The sequence below is a fragment of the Amphimedon queenslandica genome, unplaced genomic scaffold (genome assembly GCF_000090795.2).
Source record: "Amphimedon queenslandica unplaced genomic scaffold, v1.1 AMPQUscaffold_13363, whole genome shotgun sequence".
In the NCBI taxonomy this organism is placed as follows: domain Eukaryota; kingdom Metazoa; phylum Porifera; class Demospongiae; order Haplosclerida; family Niphatidae; genus Amphimedon; species Amphimedon queenslandica.
This window is the reverse complement of record NW_003546401.1, coordinates 35,456-60,374: the sequence shown is the minus strand read 5'-3', so window position 1 is coordinate 60,374 and position 24,919 is coordinate 35,456. Positions and strand designations below refer to the sequence as shown.

The 24,919-nt window shown below is 34.8% G+C and overlaps 7 protein-coding genes across 7 annotated transcripts; 3 read left to right on the top strand and 4 right to left on the bottom strand.

Annotated features, from left to right (window-relative positions):
* Positions 1–1,394: 1,394 nt before the first annotated feature.
* Positions 1,395–2,751, bottom strand: LOC109582685 (uncharacterized). The gene is made up of 4 exons (XM_019997554.1): positions 2,313–2,751; positions 1,938–2,087; positions 1,491–1,664; positions 1,395–1,411 (listed from the first exon to the last, which is right to left on the bottom strand). The coding sequence occupies exons 1-4, from the start codon at positions 2,749–2,751 to the stop codon at positions 1,395–1,397; spliced, it is 780 nt and encodes a 259-aa protein (XP_019853113.1).
* Positions 2,752–3,747: 996 nt separating this feature from the next.
* LOC105313026 (sperm flagellar protein 2-like) lies at positions 3,748–16,762 on the bottom strand. Its single transcript, XM_019997574.1, has 40 exons — positions 16,656–16,762; positions 16,533–16,606; positions 16,454–16,482; positions 16,306–16,387; positions 15,329–15,406; positions 15,089–15,181; positions 14,656–14,762; positions 14,314–14,377; positions 13,915–13,992; positions 13,771–13,836; positions 13,606–13,655; positions 13,447–13,507; positions 13,216–13,341; positions 12,882–13,000; positions 12,626–12,695; positions 12,287–12,474; positions 11,715–11,952; positions 10,790–10,897; positions 10,555–10,657; positions 10,039–10,277; positions 9,393–9,496; positions 9,187–9,250; positions 8,988–9,104; positions 8,728–8,827; positions 8,631–8,661; positions 8,470–8,561; positions 8,282–8,331; positions 8,185–8,224; positions 7,811–8,010; positions 7,223–7,554; positions 6,745–6,883; positions 6,346–6,483; positions 6,082–6,145; positions 5,915–5,967; positions 5,698–5,813; positions 5,335–5,524; positions 4,675–4,803; positions 4,529–4,625; positions 3,967–4,056; positions 3,748–3,855 (listed from the first exon to the last, which is right to left on the bottom strand). Exons 1-40 carry the CDS (start codon positions 16,711–16,713, stop codon positions 3,776–3,778), a joined length of 4,257 nt encoding a protein of 1,418 aa, XP_019853133.1. The 5' UTR covers positions 16,714–16,762; the 3' UTR covers positions 3,748–3,775.
* Positions 16,763–17,414: 652 nt separating this feature from the next.
* Positions 17,415–19,016, top strand: LOC109582698 (uncharacterized). The gene is made up of 4 exons (XM_019997569.1): positions 17,415–17,526; positions 17,838–17,977; positions 18,252–18,619; positions 18,685–19,016. The coding sequence occupies exons 1-4, from the start codon at positions 17,439–17,441 to the stop codon at positions 18,863–18,865; spliced, it is 777 nt and encodes a 258-aa protein (XP_019853128.1). The 5' UTR covers positions 17,415–17,438; the 3' UTR covers positions 18,866–19,016.
* A 713-nt stretch (positions 19,017–19,729) lies between these two features.
* On the top strand, positions 19,730–20,701 carry LOC109582694 (uncharacterized). The gene is made up of 2 exons (XM_019997566.1): positions 19,730–20,005; positions 20,091–20,701. The coding sequence occupies exons 1-2, from the start codon at positions 19,771–19,773 to the stop codon at positions 20,558–20,560; spliced, it is 705 nt and encodes a 234-aa protein (XP_019853125.1). The 5' UTR covers positions 19,730–19,770; the 3' UTR covers positions 20,561–20,701.
* Positions 20,702–20,933: 232 nt separating this feature from the next.
* LOC109582705 (uncharacterized) lies at positions 20,934–21,827 on the top strand. Its single transcript, XM_019997584.1, has 2 exons — positions 20,934–21,269; positions 21,352–21,827. Exons 1-2 carry the CDS (start codon positions 20,978–20,980, stop codon positions 21,819–21,821), a joined length of 762 nt encoding a protein of 253 aa, XP_019853143.1. The 5' UTR covers positions 20,934–20,977; the 3' UTR covers positions 21,822–21,827.
* Positions 21,739–23,939, bottom strand: LOC109582704 (uncharacterized). The gene is made up of 9 exons (XM_019997583.1): positions 23,787–23,939; positions 23,398–23,733; positions 23,080–23,352; positions 22,958–23,034; positions 22,747–22,912; positions 22,618–22,704; positions 22,342–22,560; positions 22,266–22,284; positions 21,739–22,203 (listed from the first exon to the last, which is right to left on the bottom strand). The coding sequence occupies exons 1-9, from the start codon at positions 23,863–23,865 to the stop codon at positions 22,008–22,010; spliced, it is 1,452 nt and encodes a 483-aa protein (XP_019853142.1). The 5' UTR covers positions 23,866–23,939; the 3' UTR covers positions 21,739–22,007.
* Positions 23,940–24,307: 368 nt separating this feature from the next.
* Positions 24,308–24,913, bottom strand: LOC109582693 (tyrosine-protein kinase receptor Tie-1-like). Its single transcript, XM_019997565.1, has 3 exons — positions 24,857–24,913; positions 24,657–24,799; positions 24,308–24,597 (listed from the first exon to the last, which is right to left on the bottom strand). Exons 1-3 carry the CDS (start codon positions 24,905–24,907, stop codon positions 24,435–24,437), a joined length of 357 nt encoding a protein of 118 aa, XP_019853124.1. The 5' UTR covers positions 24,908–24,913; the 3' UTR covers positions 24,308–24,434.
* Between the last annotated feature and the right edge of the window lie 6 nt (positions 24,914–24,919).

The window sequence follows — 24,919 nt, the reverse complement described above, 5'->3', positions numbered from 1 at the left end:
ATCATATATCAAAATACCGGCGTCTTTCGAGAAAAATACAATAGAAAAAAACCGCTGTCTTTAGCATGTAAAATAAGAAAGTTATTCAAAATGTAAGTTGACAAAGTCAGTGTGAACCTAGTATACAAATATTGGCCTCACATGAACATGAGCCACACATGAACATTCACGTGCACTTCTGCTCATGTGTATAGTACTGACTAGTCTACATGAACATGTACATAAAAACTAGTGTTGTTTTAGTTAACTATAACTAAAACTAAAAGCACTTTTAGTTTGGTCTTTTGACTTTTAGTTAACTAACTATAACTAACTAAAATGAAAAAAGAATTTCCTAAAACTAACTGTAACTAACTAAAAATGAGGCTTTGCTTCCAAAAACTAAACTAACTATAAATAATTTGTAGAGTGAACTAACTAAAATAACTAAAATAACTAATAAAAACTAAAACTTAGACCCTATAACTATAACTAAATGTCTTCAAAAAGCCTTTTAGTTAACTAACTAAAACTAACTATATGAAAATGATTGCATCATGAAACTAATAAAAACTAATAAAATTTTCCACACGTTGCTTAAAACTAACTATAACTAATAAAATCTGTTTTTTGATAACTAAAACATCACTAATAAAAACATCATGTACATGTGTATGTACCGTATAGCAGGTTTTTTCGAGGATAATAAATTTCACGAATGACCCATATCTGGAAGTTTGCAGAATTAATTTTCGCAAATTCCCACTAATCTACCATCTTGTACCGTATTAAATTGATTTTCAAGGTATTTAAATTCGTGAATCATGAAAAAATCCGCAAAATTATTCATGAAATTAGTTATCCTCAAAAATTTCCCGCTATACAGTATTTTATAGTACTGCAATTACTCTAATGCGTGGGTGATCTGACACAAATTTGATCAAATTTTAATTTCGTGTGTTGCATTTTATATTTTATGTTTTTAGGAACAAGTTTGAGAAAGCAAAACTTGTGCAGCACAATACAATACACTGCTTTACATTTACAAGTACACATGTACATGTACATGTTGCTTTAAATCACATGCAATACTTTACATGTATGTACACTACATGTACATGCAACTGTGTAAATATTAAAATTTATATATACTTTCCACTGTTAAATTGTTGTTTGTATAATTGTAATAATAATGATAATAATTTAACATACAAATTAATCTTAATTATTATTAAATTAAAATCTACATTAAAAAAGATAATAATATTTTAATTTTAATTCTAAAAAAACAACCTAATAAACAACAAGTCGCTTGTTATTAAAATCACAAACGTACAAGGCCCCATCTTCATTGAATGCCAATCCATAAGGAGTATCAAACTGATTAACATTACGGCCCATGCTTCCAAATTTATTCACGAAATTACCATCACTAGTGAAGACTGAGATACGATGATTCCCCCATTCACTAACATACACTAGACCAGTAGCTGCAGTGTCTATTGTTATACCCATTGGACCATTAAGCTGTCCAGGGCCAAATCTTTTATTACCAAACTGACCCACAAACTTTCCGTCTGGAAAGAACTTCTGAATGCGATGATTACCATAGTCAGTCACATACACTATTCCTTGACTGTCAATGGCAATGTCGTATGGAGATTGAAACTGTCCATTAGCTGATCCTTTACTACCAAATGAATGAGAGAAGGTTAGATCAGGATTCAAGACTTGTATACGATGATTATTTACATCAGCAATATAAACCTGGCCTCCTTTAGGTGAAACGGCTATACCATAAGGGTCTTTAAATTGTAGTGGTCCACTGCCCCACTCCCCAACTGATTTTATAAGCTGTCCGTCCATGCTTATCTTCTGGATACTATTACTATCAGACACAAGAATGAATTTGTCTTGAGTAATCGCCAAACAATGAAGATAAGAAAACTTGACGTTACCTCTTCCTCCTTCCCCACCTAATGATTTCACTTTATTTCCCCCTTTATCGAGTATTGTTACACAGTGGCCATCACGCTCAGTTATTACGACATTACGATCATCATTTACAGCAACTCCCAAGGGGCCCTTCACATCATTTATAGTATGTACTGGAGAAATGTTATCAATGTAAGGACTGATACAGATAACTAGTGAGGTAGCTTTAAGCTTCACATCATCTACTTGAACTCTTAGTATATGAGTGCCACTGGTTGAAGGGTTACACTGTATCCTATACATTCCAGGATCAGTGCTGGTGGTAGTGACTGTAGCTGGAATGGGTTGATCACCTTTACCAACTGGTACTATACTACACCTCAGAGAAGAGAGGGGAACAGACAAAAGAGATGAATCTGGTGCCTCCATTGATAGTGAAAATGAAAGCGTTTTGTCGGTAGGAATGATACAATCAACCTTCTTCACTCTACACTGCTGTAGTGCAGTGGAAGAGTGGGTCAAAATATCTCCAATGTGATGCAGCGATTTGATATCTTTACTCAATTCAAAGTCGGCCTTTTCCTTTGGATATAAATCTTCCAAATTGATTGGTAAAGTGACATTACTCATACGCTCCATCATCTGCTTCTTAGACTTCAGGACTTGTTGAGGACTGCCTGTCTTCAGACTCTCTTCCACATAATTCGTAACATCCTCCACAAGGTTTAAACTCTTCTCTGCTGATTCCTTTTGCTCTGACAGCACCTTTAGTCTAGAATCTATGACCTTTCTTGCCTGCTCAGTCAGTTTCCTCTCTGACTGATGAAGAACATTCATCATTTCCTCTACCATTTCATGTATTTCTTTTAAGACTCCTTCTCCTCTCTCTCTGATCTCACCCTCTCTCTCTGCTAGAGCAGACAGGACCTTCTTGAGTGCTTCCTTCTTTCTCTCAACTGGTAATAGGCATTCTCTTAATTTTTGACAGTGTTGATCATACTTTTCAGTAATCAATTCATATTTATGACGTTTGTGATCACCGAATTGGCAGGTAACACAGATTGCTGTATCACATGTTTCACAGAATAGATCCAAAGGCTTACCATGATCATCACATGTGACCTCTGGAGGATTAAATGTAGGTGCTGTTGATGACCTGTTGTTCAGTAAACCTTGCATCTCTCTGAGATTGTTGAGGTGGAATGCTACAGGAAAGGCTCCTACTCCTTTTTCTGGTAACTCTGTATGTTGACGACAAGTAGGACAAGAGAGGTAATAGGTCTCATTCTTCTTCTCCAGAGGTAATCCTTCCAGACATTCCTGACAGAATGAGTGATGGCAGTGTAGGATCTTAGGGTTGGTATAGTCATCAAGACACACAGGACAGGTGAGGTGTTCCTCCATTTTGAGCCTGAGAACAGGAGAAGAAGAAGATGAAAATTTTTCGGTGGTCGCCATTTCACGGGGAGCAAGAAAGTGAGAAATACAGTAATGAAGATAAAACAAGATCAAATGAAGCAGCAGAAGGAGGCAAGGAGCAAACAAAGACAAAGACTGATGACAAAGACACTATTGTCCTTTAATCCTTTAAGGATATTCATAAGTTATGATAGTGTACAGTAACTACAGTACCTCTACAAGACTAAACTAATGCATAAATTGCGTGGGCGATCTGAAATAAATTTGATCAAATTTTAATTTTGCATTGCATTTCATGTTTATGTTCTTTTAGGAGCAAGTTTGAGCAAGCAAAACTTGTACAGCACAATACACTGCTTTACATTTCATGTACATGTGCATTGTACTGTACATGTACATGTACAAATGTACTGTACATGTACAAATGTAGTTTAATTGCCAATCACATGGTTACCTTGAGATGTTCAATAAAATGAACTGCTTTCTCCTTTATCAGTTTCAGTCGATCAATTAAAACTTTTTCTAGAATAAAATTAAAAATGGTGTGTTATACATGTACAAATGTGCATGTACAGTAGTAATTTCAATACTAAAACACTCATAATTTCATAATTCGATTCCCATACTCCGTACCTTCATGTTTCAATGCTGCAGTGTGCTCTCGTCTCATGTTCTCCATCTTCTGCTTCATTGCCAGTTGAGCCGGAGAAGGAGGAACATTCACTGGAAAAAAGAGAAGAGACAGAAACAAATTAAATATACTTGTACATGTACATGCATCCAAACTGTACATGTACATTGTACATCTATATTGTACATACATGTACATGTACATGTATGTTAGAAGGAAATTTTGCGTAAAATTTGTGAACTATATTGTACATGTACATGTACATGTAATTCATTAAATCAAAATTAATTAATTATCTATTAAAATTAAAATAAATTGAGAATCTTCATTGCCATTTGCCAAAATGTATTTTTTATGATTATACATATACATGTACATTGTATTTTTAAAAGCAAAAATTTGTAAAAAAATTAGCAATGCAAAAATTAATCAGCATGTACTGTGCATGTACTTATTACTACATATTTTTTGTGTTTTATCTGACATGTATTATGCTGTGTTAGTTTGTTGTGTTTTTTTGTATATTCTGTATTTTACACATGTACATGTACATGTACACTGTACCTGGTGCTGGAGTCTCGGCTTTTTCAGGCTCCAACTGAGCTCCTTTCCCTTTGGTCTTAGTGGGTGTGGTCTTACCTTTCTTACCACCAGCAGGACTCTGAATATAACCAATTAATAAATGACCACACCCATTTCCTGTCTCTTACCTTAGCTCCGCCTTTCTTTCCTTTTCCAGAGGCTTTCTCCTCTTGTTCGGTGGGTAGTGGGGTCGGGTTCTCGGGGGGTTTATTAGCTTCAGCCGTTGCTTCTTCAATCAGACGAATCTCCTTATTCAACTACATTTAATAAGAATGGAGAAAAGAGCATGATAATTAATAACGTGAATATACATGTACATGTACACACACATACAGTACAATAAATGCATACATGTACAGTAATTAACAAACAAAAACAACAGAACAAAATAATAACCAAATAATAAGAACAGAGAAAAGAGCATATACTGTACATGTACGATGTACATCTAAATAACTACATGTAAACATGCACACATACATGTACAATGTACATGTATATTATACTTATTTGTAATTAATAATAAGTACAAATCTACATGTACATGTACATGAATACAGTGAAACCTGTCCTAAAGGTCACCTGAATAATGAGGCCACCTCTCTATTACAGCCATAAGCCAAAATCCCATACTAAATGGCTGTATTACAGAGGCTGATCTGTAATGCAGCCACCTGCATAATCAGGCCATTTAAAACTGGCCCAAGGGTGACCGGATTAAGCAGGTTTCACTGTAGTATGTACATGTAATATTGGTCATACATGTATAATTATGTTTGATAACTTACTAGTTTAGATGCTAGGACTAATGCTGTGTTATAACTGTGCACTATCAGTTGTGTGTCTAGTGATAGTTCAGATATGTCCTCAGTCCCTGCTGGGGGAGGAGTCGGCTCACGCTCAACCTTCTTACGACCTTTCTCTTCAACAGGAGGAGCCTCCGGTACTGTGATTAACTGTCTTATTAATAGGGGGACACTAGGGAAGAGAGGAGAGAGGGTATCACATGTCATGTACATGTACACAAAATTAAATAAAAATTAAAAATATTTAAGGCACAAGCGTCAACGTACTGTACATATCACATACATGTGTACAAAATTATAATAAAAATAACAAAAACAATATTTAAGGCACAAATGTACATGTACCATTTATCTTCTTCCATTGGCTTAGGACTTTCTTTCTTATTTTCTTTATTTTTCTCAGCTACTCCTCCTCCATCAGTGGCAGTGGTTGACTGAGACTCTTCCTCTGGAACCGTCAGCTAAAACAATAAATCACACACATGTACATGTATATGTACATGTACATGTACATACATGTACATGTATGTACATGTACAGTGTATGTATCTCACTCTCTTACTTCAATTATAGGTATTCTTGAATTACAGTCAGGTAAAGGGCTTGGGACATCACCTAAAAGTTTAATGTCATTCATACATGTACATGTACATGTACATGTACATGTACATGTACAAATGTACATACATGTACATGTACATGTATGTAAAATACAATTATATTGCTCACTTGTCATTGATAGATAATAATCTTTTAGCAACAAAACTGCATCTTGAAACTTTGTCAGCTCAGCCTAAAAATTAATTTCCAAAAAAGTAATGTACATTTTACATGTACATGTATTTAGCATTAAATTTACATGTACATGTACATTACACTTAGTACCTACATTAGTGACATGTAATGGTTTACATAATTATCATAAACATCATTTACATGTACATGCAGTTCAGTACAATACATGCACTGTACTGTACATGTAGATGTGTATACCTGCATTAGTGATATGTAATGGTTTGATATGAGTCCCACATGATCCTGGAGCCAGTTATCATCAATGATGCTCTGTCTCTCTTTCTCCGAGTCCGTCTTACGGACGTCACAAATATCCCATAACTTCTCACACAGATCCTATTGGAAACGCATGGAAATGGTTAAACAATACATGTACATGTAAATACTGTACATGTACATGTACATATACAAATGTAAATACAAAATTAACATTAAAAGTAAAAACCTTATTTTTACATGCATAGAAAGAAAATACATGTACACATGCATGTACAATGTACATGTAACTACATGTATGTGCACATACAAAATTCAAACATTACTCAGAGTACATGTACATGTACATTTCTCTACTTCCCTCCCCTCTCTCTCTCTTACATCAACTCTGTGGTGCAGTTCAGATTTCATGAAGTCCTGCTGCCTCATATTCAGTGATAGTTCATTGTACTTCCGCTGCCATTGAGACACAAACTCCTGCTTACAGTCCGGCCTCTTCAAAAACTCTATCAATTCATTCCTAAAATGAACATCATTAATTGTACACTGATCTTTTAAAAACAGCTATTAGGTGAATAAGCAATGTTTTAAAAACAGTTAATATCTGTGTATATGTACATTTCAGCAAAAACCTAATATCAGAGTTACATGTAATTGGCTCAAACAAACTTTTTGTACTTCAAAAAGGCATGTACATGTATCTTATACACGTACATGTACATGTACCGTACATGAAATCAAATTGCTACAATTATACATGTACATGTACATGTCGTTACGTAAAATAGTAGTAATTAATACAGTGTATATACCTTTACTGTATATACTCTATAGTGTATATAGTGTTTATACTCTGTACCTTTTACTGAATATATAGTGACAGAGTGCATCTCTCTCTTGTCTCAGACACCTAAAAGCATCACGGAACGAAAGAGCATAAATCTTCTCAGCCTCGGGCCATCTCTCGGCCAGGCTAGAGACGAGACTAGAGTGCACTGGTAGCGAGCAATACTGCCAGCCCTCCTCTCCAGGCTCTGCTGTTATATCAAGCAATAAGAATAGCTCTGATTCAGCTGAAGGAATTGTCAGTGTTTGATCTGCAGCACTCTCTGGCCCTCTTTCATCTTCTCGCTCTTTGCCTCTCCCTCTCTTTCTAGTTCCTTTCTTTGTCATTGTAATATCGTCCGACCCCTAAAGATAAATGTACATGTGTAATAATGTACAAGAATTAGGAGAGATGAAAGAGAGAAAAAATTAAAGAGCAATAATGCAAATTTGCAAAAAAAAGAAAAAGACAGTAGATGAAAGAGCTACAGTAGTGCACAGAATTGAAAATGGAAAAGGAGAAAGCCTAATAATTTACTTAACCAAAAAAGAAGTTTTATTGAATCAAAAATGTACGGTGTACATGTACTAAAAATTGCAAATTTCTAAATTTAAACTGTACCTTCCTCGGTGAACACTGGCTCTTGGATCTAAACTTTTGCAGTGGACTGTTACCAGCTGAAGAGGGTCTCCTTCCACGAGTCTTTAAGTTAGGAGGAGGAACTGCAGGAAGGTCATCTTCTTGCACTGACGGGATCGGGTTGATGAGGGACATACGACTCATGCTCTTGCTAATCAATACCATCTTCTGCTGACTGAACGCTGCAAAGAAAGAAAGAAAGGTGAACGAGATTTGTATATACATATACATGTACATGTACACTCAATTTAAAATACTAAAATAAAATGCACAAGTACATGTACATGTACATTATACACATGCACACGTGTGGCTACATGTACATACAGTACATGTACATGTACTGTATGTCTTACTTCTTATTCCTAGTTTCTTCATTGCTTCATTCTGACGAGCCTAAAAATAAAAAAATTAAAAAAAATCCCACATGCAGTACAAAACATGAAAACCTACTCTGAGAAGTTTTTCGTCAATAAGTTCATACACATCCATGAGTACCTCAGCTAATGGAAGAATGGAAGGAATGGAAAAGAAAGAGATACAATCACATTACATAATGTTCACATGTTACATGCATGAAATACATGTGTACATGTATGTGTAAATTATATTCTATACATGTACATGTACATGTAGCTTACTGAAGCTCTTGTTGGAGTCAATGTTATGAATAGTCCTAAAGCGATTATACCATTTCTTTATCTGAGGCCAGTTTGAATCAAAGGAAAGCAAACTAAAGGAGAAAGAACATGAAAGAGAAATAAATCAAAAATGTTAGTACACGTTCCACATTTTTACATACCACTGTTGAATATCAGCTCTTGCAACATTATCTATAGAGAAAGAGAGAGAAAGTATTACATGTGTTATGTGTACATGTACATGCACATTTGAATTACCTGAACTAGGTTTGACGGATCTCTTGAATATATTATCAGACGATGCATTGAAGTGTACCACAATATCAAGACCACACACAGCATGTAGATTAAACAACTCCTAACAAAAAAATACATCAAATAAAATACATGTACATGTACAGCTACATGCATGTACACATGTACATTGTACATTTACATATATTTGGTGATCTTTTTATCACTTCAAAATTAATCCTTATTTCTCACAAATTCCCCCCCCCTCTCTCTCTCCCTCTCACCTCCTCCTCCACTTCTCTCTCAGGTATTAATATGAACTGGTGTGTCCTCAGTTCTGCTGTACTCGACTGCTCCTTTAGACTCATCAAGCCTTGACCAGTCAATCCTTTAGCCAACAACTACAAATACAATGACATGTACAGTACATGTACATGCATATATTATGTTGATCATACATGTAGTTATGGTTAGTTAACTCACTAGTGCTTGCTGGAGGGTAGTAGGGAAATTGTCTAATACCCAACTGCTCCCATCTTCAAGCTCCCTATGTAATAAAATAACTTTAAACACATGAACATGTAATTCATCTAAATTATACATGCATGTACATGTATGTATACATTATACATGTACAATGTACATGTATGTACATGCAGGTATAAATACTTCTATTGTATAAGTCTTACTTTAATTCATGTACAATGATATCAACAATAGTGGAATCATCAACTGGTTCGCCATTGGATACTGAGCTGTAAGCTTGTTCCCCTAACTGACCCAATGAAGATAACTATACAAGGAGAGAAATGAAGAAGACATTGTACAATAAGCACATTATTTAATGAAGAGTCCTCACAAAATAATACAGTTACAATGTCAATGCATGTTTTATGCAGTTACTCCTACAGTACTCCATCACATCTCTATACATGTATTTTTTACATTTGTTAACTGTGTACATACATGTACATGTATCACAGTTTTTGGCATACATGTACGTGTACAGTACAATTAAAGTCGTGTTGCATGTACATGTACAGCACTGGTCAGCAATAAGTTGACACATTTTGCGTTTAAGTTGCGTTTGAGTTTGCTATAGTTTATCGTTTTCATAGCAAACTAGTTATAAACTAACATTATCTATGCTCAAATGCTACCACAGTCTCTAGCAAATGTAACTTGTGTAAATTCAAACTTAATGTGGTTGCTTATCTGTGCATTATCACATTTTATTGCATTCACCAAACTAGTTTAGTATAGTTCAATGATCGTTTGTTTGTCAACTTATTGCTGACCAGTGCTGTACATTGTACATGTATAAAATAGATTTACTTCAAAAGGGCTTTGCTTCTTAGAGTCTTCAGCATCTTTTTCTTCATTTTCTTCAGCTCCTTCTTCTTCATCTTTGACACTAGCAGCCTTGACCCCTTCCCCCTCTCCTCCCTCCTCCTCCTCTTCCACTGATGAGAGTGAGGCTGGCCCACTGGTGTATCTCTCTGTCAGCTCTGACTTGTACACTTCAATAGCTTTCATCACCAAATCATTAGGACTCAGTATTAGGACACCAAGAGCTGTAAATTACACAATGTAATATAGGGACAAATAAAATTAATAAAAATATTAGATAGTACATTACATAGTTTTAGCATACACAAATGTACATGTACATGTCATTACTTTATTATCAATATAATGCAATGAAGTTCATACAGTATGTAAATGTACATGTACATTATATGTACAGTAGTTGTCCAATAGCAATGTACAATGTGTTTATACATGTACATGTACACATACATGCATGTACAGTATATGTACATGTACATGTACATGTATGTGTAGTCGTACTTTCATTGATGTATTTAAGTGATGAAGTTTTTCCAGTAAATGGAAGACCAACAAATGATCCTTTTAGATAAAACTTAGGCAATGAGGGTGGATTGGAAGGAGGCTAAAGAAAAAAACATGATAAAAACAATGTACAGTACATGTACAGTGTACATGTATATACATGTACATGTACATGTATGAAAGAGGATACCATTGTACATGTACATGTACTGCATGTATTTCCATCACTTACTTGAGGTGGTTTGACTAGTTCAATGAGTCGATACACAATATGAGACAATACCATGTTAGGAGGATGAGGACACTCAGTACTATCACTGGACCACTCGTTAGTTACTTGCTGTATAGAAAAGAATAATATAATTTTAATATTCAAAAGATGTACATGTGTAATTTCAGTCAATCAATTGTCAAGTTGCTCAAAATTTGGGTGATAGAACCTATACTGTGGCACGGGTACATGTACATTGAGAAAAATCACAAGGAGCAAATTTTTCATTTTAATAATTTTTTCTGATACATATACATGTTTTTATGTTGTGTAGAAAATTTGAGTTGATTCCCATAAAATTTGAATTTTTTATGAATTTTTAAAATTGCTCAAAAATCGGGCAAATGACCCAAGGCTATAGCCTTGGTGTCAGGTCAAATTTCATCAAAAATGGCTAGGAGAGAATTCTTCATTTTTATAATTTTTCCTGATACATATACATGCTCTTATACTGCGTAGAAAGTTTGAACTGATTCCAATGAAGTTTGGATTTTTTATGAATTTTTGAAGTTGCTCAAAAATCGGGCAAATGACCCAAGGCTATAGCCTTGGTGTCAAGCCAAATTTCATCAAAATTTACTAGGGGAGAATTCTTCATTTTTATAATTTTTTCAGATACATATACATGTTCTTATGCTGCATAGAAAGTTTGAACTGATTCCAATAAATTTTGAATTTTTTATGAATTTTTAAAGTTGCTCCAAAAGCCATGTACTGTATTGTAGTGCTTGTCAACTCATGAAGCTCATGCTGTTTAGCTCACTTAGCATGCTTTGTGGGAAACACTGATTCACATATACATGTACATGTAAATCAATGTACTGTACATGTACATGTACATGTATGAGTAAAATAAATGTACATGTACATGTACATGTAAAATTACTAGATATTCTTGTAAATCAGCATCATCAAGTATATCGTCAGCTTCAGCATTTTTATCATCGACTGAACTAGTAGATTGGAGACTGACGCTCTCTCCCTCTCCTCCTTTTTCTCTCTCTCCCTCTCCTTTCTCTCCTTCTTCCTCTTCAGTAGCAGTTACAAGGCCACTGTCCTCATAAAGTGGTTTATTGAATAGAAACAATAGCTTCCAATCACGTATCATCTTAACCGGTATAGCACTAGAAGGTGAAATAGAGGGGGAAATGTAAAATAGAAAAAGACTTAAACATGTATATGTACATGTACATGTACACGTATAATTATCATATAGCTACATGTGCATGTACATGTACACATGTATAACAGCTTCTATTTGGTTCTCCTACATGTACATGCATACATTTGTACATGTAAACACTGTATAAATTTTTTTGTATAAATAGACTTTTAATTATTTTCTTTAATGTACATGTGCATGTAGCCCATGACTTCTAATTGAAAAGGGCTTTTACTTAAGGATACTACATGTACATGTATATGATACATGTACATGTACTGTACATGTACATGTACCATTGAGTGAGTTCCCTGTATTCTCCAATCTTTGTGCTTAGGTCCACCATTTGGAGTATGATAGAGCGACAGATCTGATAGTGTTTCTCGTAATTCTCTCTCGCTCTCTCCTGAAGCAGCTGCTTCCTCTTGTCTTGTTTAGCTTTGAACAATATCTCCTCAACAACAGCTTTTCTTTTAGCCTCCAACTAACAATATACATGTAAATGAAGAAAAACATTTAAAAATGGAAAGGAATACACAGTATAATTATGCATGTGTACATTACATGTAGAGAAAGTATGTCAAAAAATTAGGAGATCTGAATTGTACATATACATGTACAGTACATGATCTTACAGCTTCTCTTTCAAGTGCAAGTACAAATTCTCTCTCTCTTTCCTTTTCGTATTGCTTCTGTCTCAAAATCCTAAACATTAAAATACATAAGTTACAATAAAATCTATACATTAGATCAATACAATGACATAATTATAATAATATAATCTATACATGTACATGTACATTAAAACAATTAATACATTGATATTTTATTGTAGAATATGAACGATTTTATCCCTCACACATGGCCAGAGATGTACATGTACATATGTACCTGTTTTCTCTAATGTTGTCTTTCTCTTTACGGATCTGCATCAGTTGTGTTACTATTCTCTTCTCCTGCAACGACTGACGGTTGAGCCTGTCAGCTATTATCTGATCCCTCCTGTGCTCCTTTGAGAGAGAGAGAGAGAGAGAGAGAGAGAGAGAGAGAGAGAGAGAGAGGAGAAAGAAAAAAATAGAGAAAAATGGGAAGACAAAAAGTTAAAAATAGCTACACTGCACAATATATACACATAAATGTACATGTGCATGTATACTGTATACATGTATATACATGTACATCATTATTATTTAAAAAGTCATGTACATGTACATGTACATGTTACCTCTTGTTCTTTCAATGCTCTTAGTTGACTCATCAGTACTTTCCTTCTCCTCCTCTCTCTGTCCCTTCTTGCTATCATTCCTTCCTGTACCCTCTCCTTAATATGAACCATATAATCAGTACCAGACTAGAACAGGAAATAGAGTATAAATAAAATAAAATACATGTACATGTACGTCGTATACATGTTTTTGTTTTTATAATTTTTTTCTACATGTACTTTAAAAATTACTTTATCATTAAAATCAACAGTCTGAGGTACAGGAGGGGATAATCCATTAGAGATTGCTGGACTAAAAATAAATAATTATAAATAAATAAATAAATAATAATAATGATGATACACATGAACATGTACATGTACATGTACTTGTACTGCACATGCACTCACTCTGTGTTGGCTAGTTTAGTTTCAAATGCATCAATATCAGCTTGAGTGTCCTGAAAAATACATGTACATTTTAAAAAATACATATACTGTACATGTAGATGTACATGTAGGGTTTCCAACATAATAATTGTCTAAATACATACATACACATGTACACACACGTACCAATGCTATTCTCTTATTCCTTCCAGTGCCAGTTCTATAGCTATCTGCACTTAACTGAGGAGCAGTCTACAATGATACATGTACACACAGTACATCATAAATACATGTAAATATTATTATTATTATTATATTAATTTTCTATACTTTTGGTTTGGGTTTTGGTAGATCCAGTGGTTTCAGTTGACTGTACATTTCATTCTGCTTCATTCTCTTCATCCGTTGCTGTATATTATAACACACACACACACACAGTGTACATGTAAATCAGCATTGTCTGGAGCCCCGTTTGCACTAATCCACTTCACTGAATCAGGGTTGTTTTTGCTATTATTAGTTTCAGGTGTTTACGGCTGCATTTTCATAAGATTTATCATTTGTTTATAGAATACCCACTTTGGTGATGCGTTTTCATGCCTTAGTGTAAACGCAGCTGTATCAGAATAAAAAAGTCTTAGTTTACATGTGAAAACAGGTTAGTGTAAACGGGGTCTGAATGCCTGACTATACGTGTACACTGTACATGTAAATGTATGTCACACTTACTTTCTCAATGGCAGCTTTACATGACTCCTTCCTTTCCCTGGATAACCTTTCCTCTTCAATATCACTACACAGTACATACAGTACATCGTATATCAATAATTATATTAATTATAATTACCGTAAAAGTGGAATATTAACATTTTAAGGTGACTTTAATTTACAATAAAAGAAGAACTAAATTTTGCTAGTTACAATGTCTATAGTAGCTCACATGTAGGCTGTACAGTTAAAAATGCATAAAAATTAAAAAACTAAATAATAAAGGCAGAGTAAAATTCTACTTCTATGGTATATTGTACACATGTACTGTACATGTGTTGGCACTGTAATTATTCTTCTTACATTTTCTTTGCTATGATTTGGTCTCTCTCTTTCTTCTTCTCTTGGAACTTCTCCACCAACTGCTGAAAGTTGAGATCAAACTGACGAGGAGTTTGCTGCTTTATCAACTAACGGAGGAAGAGAAGAAAACAGATAGGAAGAAAGAGCAAAGATACATGTAATGTAGATTTAAAAATAAAGATAAAAAAATATTTAAAAAGATAAAGATAATGCAATGTAGACCATGTGGGAAGGGAACAGCAACAAAGGAACTACATGTATTCATGTACAGTACAGTACATGTGTACATGTATGTACATGTACATGCATGAATGATGTATTATATATGTATATGTATGCACATTACATGTACATATAAGTGATACATGTATGTATATAATTGATAATTGAACATGTACATGTACATGTACATATACATTGTATGTACACATACTTGAGTATATAGCCCAGTTTGAACTTGTTCCATTTTCACTTTAGCCAAAGGTCTATTACCTCTTAGTGACTGTGCTGTTATATGACCTTGCTTCTATAATAAGAATAAAATGTGACCTATACTGTACATTGCATGTACATGTACATGTAATTGTGCATCATTCAAAATGAGATTTAATTCTTCTCATTGTCTCTGTATTATTATTTTCCCTAGTTGGATGCTCACCCATTCCTCTCTTACTTTTCTATTTAATGCCACAAACACTTGATACATTAGTTTCGTAGATGCTCCTTTATCTCCAACCATAACTTTATGAGCCTTGAAAAAAAAAAGAAATTAAAAATACTTTAACAGTGACATTTACTATTATTCAATTCTTCCCTCTATTCTGACAAACATGTACATGTACATGTATACTGTATGTACATATGCACATGTCATCATGTACATATAAACTCCTCCATGAGCTTCATGAGCTGACAAGCCTTTCGAGTAACTTTAAAAATTCATAAAAAATTCAATTTCAATCGGAATGAGCTCAAACTTTCTACACTACATATGAACATGCATATGCATTAGAAAAAATTATAAAAATGAAGAAATCTCTCCTAGTCATTTTTCACAAAATTTTACCAAAATCACTGTACTATAGTACAGGGACTTTCGCCCAATTTTTGAGTAACTTTAAAAATTCATAATAAATTCAATTTTGATCAGAATCCGTTCAAACTTTCTGCACAACACAAAAACATGTATATGTACCAGAAAAAAATATAAAAATGGAAAATTCTCTCGTAGTCATTTTTGGTGAAATTTGGCCAAACACCCTGTACTATTATAGTACAGGGACTTTTGCCTGGTTTTTGAGGAACAAATCCTGAGGAAAACCCTGAACTCCTCCCATTACACCATAGGCGGTTGCAGGCCTGGGCATTAGGGGGCAATGCCCAGGTTGACTTTTTGACCAATAATTATATTCATGATTCTGGTGTGGGCATCCAGTGTAAGCTGTAGTAGTTCAACAGGCTTCCTTGTTGTTTTATGCTAAGAAATCATCTCAATGAAGTTATAGATCAGTATTGTCCATTTTCCTTGCAAAATTGGTATGGAACCACACCCACTCCACACCCACTAATTATTGATGCCCAGGTCAAACCAAATTTCTGCAACCGCCCATGCATTACACGTACAGTACATGAGTGTGCAGTGCCTCATACCACGTGGCTATCAAATGGTATATCCAGTAGATGCAGTGACGGCTCCAATCTTGTAAAATTATTTAATTTAGCCTCGGACGTCCTGAAAAAAAACAAGTTACATTAATACTCACATATAATTATTGCATGTACATGTACATGCATTTACCTTTTTTTAGAGAAATTACTGAAATCATCCTAAAACAAGAGAGAGATAGGTGAACCAAATAATAAGCACTTGTGCCTACTTGTAGTCCATTTTGATGGAGGATCATTCCAATGAGGTAGCCATTGGATATTTCAGCCGCAAAACTATCGTGAGCTAAGACAAGAGAATGAAGATAGGATTCAACGTGTATTGTTTTTCTTACTGATGCTCTTCTCCAGCTGGAGGTCCTCGTTTAACCAGCGACAAAGAATATCGGTCATTTTTATTCTTCACTCACACTAGTTTTTGTTGCTAAGGGGCGTGACTTCAAAACTCAGATATACGGAAGTATACGGAAGTATTTGCACTATCCAGCCACACCTCCATTTCAGCTCCACCTAAAATGCTGCAGCAACAAAAGCAAGAAAATCATTTTTTAAGAATAAGGAGACTTTAAAATAACTAGTCTAGACTATTAACTCTTCTTTGCATAATTGCACTTATAATTTTTAAAAATCTAGCCTGAATTTAGATCTATTTTAATTAGAGTCTAAGAGTGTAAATTGAGTCAGTGCATGATTTGCATCTCCAAAGGCTATGAATAATTTAATTACAAGCCAGCTAGCCACAGCCAGCCAGCCAGCCACATGGACTATGGACAACCTGGAGTCTAACAGCATCAGTCCCTCTTCCATAACTACAGCTACTTCTTCCACCACTGGCCATGATGATGATCAGATTGAGACTCCAACAATCAGCTCTGTCGTTCTAGTCAGCATCACAGTACTAGCACTGGTAGCAATACTGGTACTAGCTTGTGTGCTACACAGATACAGGCAGAAGAAGAAACTGACTAGAAGAATAAGAATGACCGAGAATATGATCAATTCTATTGCTAATGACCTGAAACTAACCAAAGCAGCAATGGTAAGAAACATAAAATATTGGTGCAATGCAATACACTGTAAATTTCTAGTTGGCTGAATCTCAATTACATGCAAATGCAATGATAGGACAAGAAAACCAGCTACAACCCTTGAATGCTCCACCAGCAGCATTACCCCCTCCTCCTCCTTGTTCTCATACACCACTATGTAAGTAAAGGGAAAGTGCTTTGATAGGCTTTGTTGATACAGCTGAAATAATGCCCATTGATCTTTGTTCACACTAGCAGCTGAATTATGTATCATTTTGTGTTCTTATTGCCATTGGTTTACATTGTTCACATCAATCCACCTCGTGGTGATAGTGATGCGCATCAATTCGAAACCACTTTAGCGTGAGCATGATTAAATTTTATGCATCAATGCACATTACTTTGGCCAGTATGATTGTGTGAAAAGGCCTTTGAGCATAGTAAATTCTCCTCTCAATTGTGATCTAATTTTTATTATTTAATGTATAGCTGTCGGTACTTCAAGCGTGGAGACATATCGATGCTCACCGCAGTCAGTCATCACACATTCTCATGAAGACGATGAGAGCAGCACTAGTGATGAAGAATATGATATGCCAACTGATGCTGATACCAGCGAAAAAGAAATTGTAAGATAATGAATAATTAAATGATTTTGAGCAGCAAGCATGGTTCTGGGATGGTCGCCATTGGTCGAGAGTAACCATCTTAGCAAATGAAAAATTAGTTTATCACTTAGACCAACTATACAATTACTACCATGCATAAAGCATGGTATACTAGCGTGTATAGAAAAAGAACAATTGTGGTCTCTGATCACTTTTTATTTTTTGGGCAGAATCATAAGTGAAAGAAGTGAAGTGACAGCAGAAATTATAAAATTATTTTTCTCTTAATTATTAGAGTTACACTCATAATTTCCATCATGAGCAACGTAACACTTACTCTTTCTTCTCTACGCCTCAAAGAGGAGATGCAAGATTTCTCTCCCTACAAACGATTGCTACATTCCAGAACTTGAATGACTGCACGTTAGAGACTCACTACAGCACAACTCTATCAACTGGATTCGTTCACCATTCGCCTCCACATCACTCAAGTGTCCCGGCATTCTTCAGTACTAGCACAACAGGGACTGCTAATACAGCAGTATTGATGAGTGATGATGTGACAAACAGTCCATCAGCACATTATCATCCATCATCTGATGATAGACATACTGTGACAGTACCTGAAAATACGCCCAACAATAGTCAACAACACTCATACAGGTATAATTATACACACACTGACTATTACATTATTGTGATTATTTCTATATTCCCTTTATATATAGACTTCCTAATGATAGCATGTGCAGTAAAAGCACTACATTAACTATGTACACATGTCCAACCAGTCCCATTGGTAGCAATACATGTATTGGAGATGAAGATAAAGGCAGTGATTCTGATGATGAAGTATTTGTAGAGGCTGCAGATAGTGAGTATCAAACTGACATAGAGGTGTGGGTTTAGGTCATAAATTGAAACCATTCCATACAAAAATTAAATTTTTATTGTTTGAAATTACATTTTTTTCTGTTTCTTTTTGTTCTTATGTTACAATTGTTATTTGTTATGTACTCATGCTTATGATTATGTGGAAAGTTAGTTCCTCAGTTTATGCTAAGATACTAATCAATGTTAAGCGTTAATGTGTCCCACTTTCAGCTATCATAGTGCTTCATACCTGTAGCCAATTATGTGTACCTTCAACATTTTTGATGCATGTATGAATCAGGGTTCTGCCTAGAATAAAATTAGAGGTGGTTGGAGACTAATATTGTTCCTTTTTAATTTATGTACACCATACTAGTAGACTACAATATCATGCTTTATGTATGGTTATTAGTATTAATTGGATGGTTGGTGTAAGTGATGAACTGGTTGGTTCATTTGTTGAGGTGGTTGTCCCGACCACCCCGACCACCATAGGCAGAACAATGATGAATATAACTCTTAAGATACACTGCATAGTCAAGCAGTTTATAATTAGTATCCATTAAACATAACTGAGCCAGCACTATTGTTTTTTTTACTTAAATTAATCCTGCATGATGATTTAAGTTAATAGCTACAGCTGCTGTTTACATCTGTCTATCATTAAGTTGTAACACAGTGAACCATGTTTGTCGGTATCTATAATGGTATGGCATCAGTCAATGTTTACTATCTAAAGTGTAGGGTGCTTTTATGCATTACAAGCATTATGTACTTGCATTAATCTATGTTTATACTTGCATCAAGCTAATGGATCTAAATTTTAGGGTGCTTTTTCAGTTTTTCCATATTAAAAGTATTGTGTAAGTACATTGCTACATTTTTATTTAAGGAAGTTCAGTGAACTTCAAGGAAAGAAAGCAGACAAAAAGTTTTTTGAGATGAATAAGAAATATATATTGGTATTGGCACTTGTTTCAATTGCTTCTTCAGCTACAATAAACATGGCTGAAGAGGAAGAGCCTATTAATGAGATTGCAGAATCCTCCATTGATGAACTGGAAGATGAAGAAGAAGCTCCAATGAAAGCCAGTCCTTTCTATGATATAAGATATGTGAATGCACTTGATGCACACATTAACAAAGTCATTGAGTCAAACTTCCGAAATCAACCAGGTGAGGTATTACTGTGGTATGTAGAATACAACATTAAGCATTAGGATTAAATTGTGTTTTAGTCTTGGATTCTTTTTGATTATAGTGATTCAACTCCTCTATCTATGGACTGAAGGGTCAACAGTCTTGAAAATCAAGAAAATGAATGGAGGGACTTTACGTGAGGGAAACAAAGTACTACAAAGCATGAATATTGGGAATGGAAGAAGCTCTAAAACTGGACAATACTTGGCATATCGGCCAAGATTCAGTGGTCACCATCACACTCGTCTTGGCGCCATATTTGTTAATCTTAACCGGCTCTTTCCTTGTGCCAAATCAACTCGAGTTTCTTGCCGCAGGTTTACAATAGAAGAGGATGGATTCTTAAAAGGAAAGGCAATCATTGAGGCTGCTGATTTTGGTAACAACTTCCAAGCTTTTGGAGCAAATGTTGATACATATGGGCTTGCATTTCAAGGTTGTCCTTATCTCAATGGTGCCAATGGTTGTCTTCCTACATGGTTTCACACAACGATTACTTGCTTACTTCCAAGGTCCTGTTTTCGAAGCTGAACAAAAAAGAACATGAACTGTAGTTTAGTATTAACTGTAGTTTAGTATTGTTGTTATTAGATGCAGTTTTAGTTGGTTTAATTTTTTGTTATAATGTCATTTTAGATTAGTGATTGTCATAATTTAGATTAGTAGCAAGGATAATGTTGATGATGGTGAAAGCTAGGCTATGGTTGCAACACAGTGAATCATGTTTGTCGGCATCTATAATAGCATGGCTTACATTAGTCAATGTTTACCATCTAAAGTGTACCTTTCTGTATTACAAGCCATATTTACTTACATTAATCTATGTTTATACTTGCATTAAGCTAATAGATCTAAATTTTAAAAGTATTGTGTATGTACATTGCTACATGTTATTTAAGGAAGTTTAGTGAAGCTCGAAGAGAGAAAGTGAGACGACAAGACTTTAAGATGAGTAAGAAATACATTTTGATGTTAGCACTTGTTGCAGTTGCTTCTGCGGCTACAACAAACATGGCTGAAGAAGAAGAGCCTATGAATGAGATTGGAGAAACCTCCATTGATGAACTGGTAGATGAAGAAGAAGAGCCTATGAGTGAGATTGCAGAATCCTCCATTGATGAACTGGAAGATGAAGAAGAAGCTCCAATGAAAGCCAGTCCTTCTTATGATATAAGATACATGAATGCACTTGATGCACACATTAACAAAGTCATTGAGTCAAACTTTCAAAATCAACCAGGTGAGGTATTACTGTGGTATGTATGTAGCATGACTCATTAGGATTAAATTGTATCTTAGTCTTGGATTCCTTTTGATTATAGTGATTCAACTCCTCTATCTATGGACTGATCAATCAAGAGTCCTGAAAATCAAGAAAATGAATGGAGGGACTTTACGTGAGGGAAACAAATTACTACAAAGGATATATATAGGGAATGGAAGAAGGTCTAAAACTGGACCATACATGGCATATCGGCCAAAATTCAGAGGCTACCATAGCACTCGTCTTGGCGCCATATTTGTTAATCTCAACCGGCTCTTCCCTTGTGCCAGATCAACTCGAGTTTCTTGCCGCAGGTTTACAATAGAAGAGGATGGATTCTTGAAAGGAAAGGCAATCATTGAAGCTGCTGATCTTGGTAACCACTTCAGAGCTTTCGGAACAAACGTTGATACGTATGGGATTGCATTTCAAGGTTGTCGTTATCTCAATGGTGCCAATGGTTGTCTTCCTAAGTGGTTTCACACAACAATTGCTTGCTTACTTCCAAGGTCCTGTTTCCGAAGCTGAACAAAACAGAATAACTCAGTGTAGTTTAGCATTGTTATTGTTATTAGATGCAATTTACTACTTGGTTTAATTTTTTGTCATCCCGAATTTTTATTACAAGTAAAACTGTACATTTAAAATAGTAATTAAAATTAATAATGAAAAGTATAGTAAATGTTGTAGTGCATGCATATACATGAGGAAAGGTTAGGAGATTTCATTTATCCTGTATCCATAAGCAGCATTATATTGTAGATCTATATCTTCATTGACTGTTGATCCATTTAAAGTAATATCAGTGCTCCTATTAATACTATCTATTTCCATTGGTGTATCATATATTGGCCCTTGTTTATTAATGATGTCATCATATTCATCTTCAATACTTGGTCTAGGATTGTTCCTGTGTTAACAAGTCAAAGAGTATAATAATTATAATAATATTATAAGTTGTATCTTCATTACCTTTTTGAAATGATCTTGCCTGCAAGTAAAAATAATGATAATAACAATTATATTATAGACAATAGAGTGTACTTACTTCTTTGTTTATTTATCGCCATTAAGATTATCATTGCTAGTACAATAATTGCTGTTATTAATGCTAGTGCTACACCACTAGTAAATATTGCAGCCAAAACAAAATTTATGCCACCAGGTGATGGTATAGCTGTTGATGAAGGTAATGAAGTTGTGTTAATTGTGTTGGCATGAGATGCTGTACCACTTAAACCTTTTGTAGAAGACATTGCAGACAGATCTATATTAATTAAGCAAAAGGGAGCTGTTTGCCTATGTACAACTAATAACTGTTTACCAGGCAATTGCATTATTGATGAAATAGATCTAGTGCCAGTGGAAGTAATAAATGAACAACTACTGCTCATTGTTGGAGTTACACCAACTATATAAACAAATTATAAAGGCACAAATTATTATGACTTACCATTAATAGTGACTGGTGGCCCATATCCAATATTATTAACTGGTGCAATAGTAACAGAACATGGCTCCGCTTCAAAATCACAGAGGATTTTAGCACGTGTTTCAGTTGTATTAATGGGAATATCATCGTTCACTGTTAGGCTATAATTTAATGGCATGGTACCATCCTATTTTTGGATAATTAGATGACAGTCAAAATAAGATTAACTTACTTCACTTTTATTCCATGCTATTGTGACACTATCATTTGATATCTGATACCAACTAACATTAACAACTTGACCTGGTACTATAATAAATACAATAAGTATGTGTGCATTATAATAGTTTTTACCATTCCATGTGCAATGTATTAATGATGAAGGAGGTCCTTCTCTTCCACCAGTATCAATAGGAATAACAATGAATGAATAATTGGTACCAATCATAAGAGGACTGATAGTTGTATTAGTGTCGTTAGTAGTAAGAGACTCAGTATTTGTGTTGTTATTGAAAATTACAACATTATAGTGACTTATGCATGATCCTCCTGAAGCAGTCCAATTTATAAATAATGAATTATAGCTGATAGGATTAAGTTCAATGCTATTAACCGGTTCTGTTATACCTAAAATTGATATCATATGAATGGAGTACTGATAGATCTACATACTTGTTATATTAATAGTAATTGAATCATAGGAAATTCCTAAATCAGTTGAGCACTCAATGTTTGTCCAATTCATTTGGCCTGGAACTGATTCAATTGTTGCGTTACTAACTATTACATTACCAACTTGTTCAATTGAAAAGCGAATATTATCAACTGTTTCTGGCAAGCTCGAAAACGATAGAGATTGTACTAGATCTATTTCTGAATCTCTCCTCCAGATGATTACAATTGCTTCAGGCTCATTTAAATTTCTTCTAGATGTACATGTGAAGACTAATCTATCACCAGGACACAGAGGAGTAGAGGGGAGTGGAGCTGACTGGATCAAAGATGTAGCTACATAGCAAAAATTTAGCATGCATTGCAATTATTATTGTACTGTGCTTTACCAGTAACTTCAGTACAAGATGCAAGACTCCAAAACACTGTCCATACAATCAACAAGCAGTAGATACCAGTAATAGCCATTATAGTACAGTGAAAACTGAGAACTGAGGCCTTAGGATGCAGGATCAGATTGATGAACACAGCCCAGTGCTTGCACACTCCTAAGCATAACAATTGCATTGTGAGTCAAGTCTCAGTAATATAAGTATACCATCATTAATTGCGTTATAAACTAATCAGCCTTCACTTTGTTTACTATAATTGAATTGTTTTGACTAGAGTGTTTGCACAGCTACCAAAGTAATAATGTTTTGATAGCTTATCTTAAACAAAAGCTTCATAAATTCAGTCTAAATTTGCTTAAAATAGGATATGCCAACTGCATTATTTATTACTGTTGTCATTAGTGCATGCGTGATGTCAGTGGTTGTTTTCATAAGACGGAACTCAACACAAGCTAGCAACTATATTGTACACACACAACAATTGCTCACATTATGGCAGCTAAAATCATAATAAAACACTCTTTTGATAATAATTTCACAAACACAATATGCATGAGTCATTGATTTAATTTTAAAAACTGAAATAAAATGAAAGAGGTTAGTATAAAGCAAACAAGGCAGTATTCTAAAGGCAAAGCAGTGTATTTAATAATATATATGATCATGATTCAGTTGGAAGATTGAGTCATTGGAGACAATGAGATATGGAGCCAATGGCATAATGAGAGCATTGACTGATGCAACCAAATCACTGAACAATGGCCTGTCATCAGGAGACTCACACCAACACTGCTGCATCAAGGAATAACTATATATAGCAAAAATATATCAGCATACAGCTGATAATTACTATTAATTAGTACATACATGTCTTCTGAGCAGGCTTCATTATGAGGAGAGCTTAACCTTTGCCCACCATCCAATAGTTCCACTAATCCTATTGGATCCATACCAGGGTATGGTATTTTCCCAGCACTAAAGACTTCCCAACACAAAACACCATAAGACCACTGTGTGTGTGAGAGAATTAAACCATATTAGATCTAATAGTATCATTTAAAACTGACCACATCTGATTTTTCAGAGAATATTCCATAGTGGAGACTTTCAAGTGCCATCCATTTGACTGG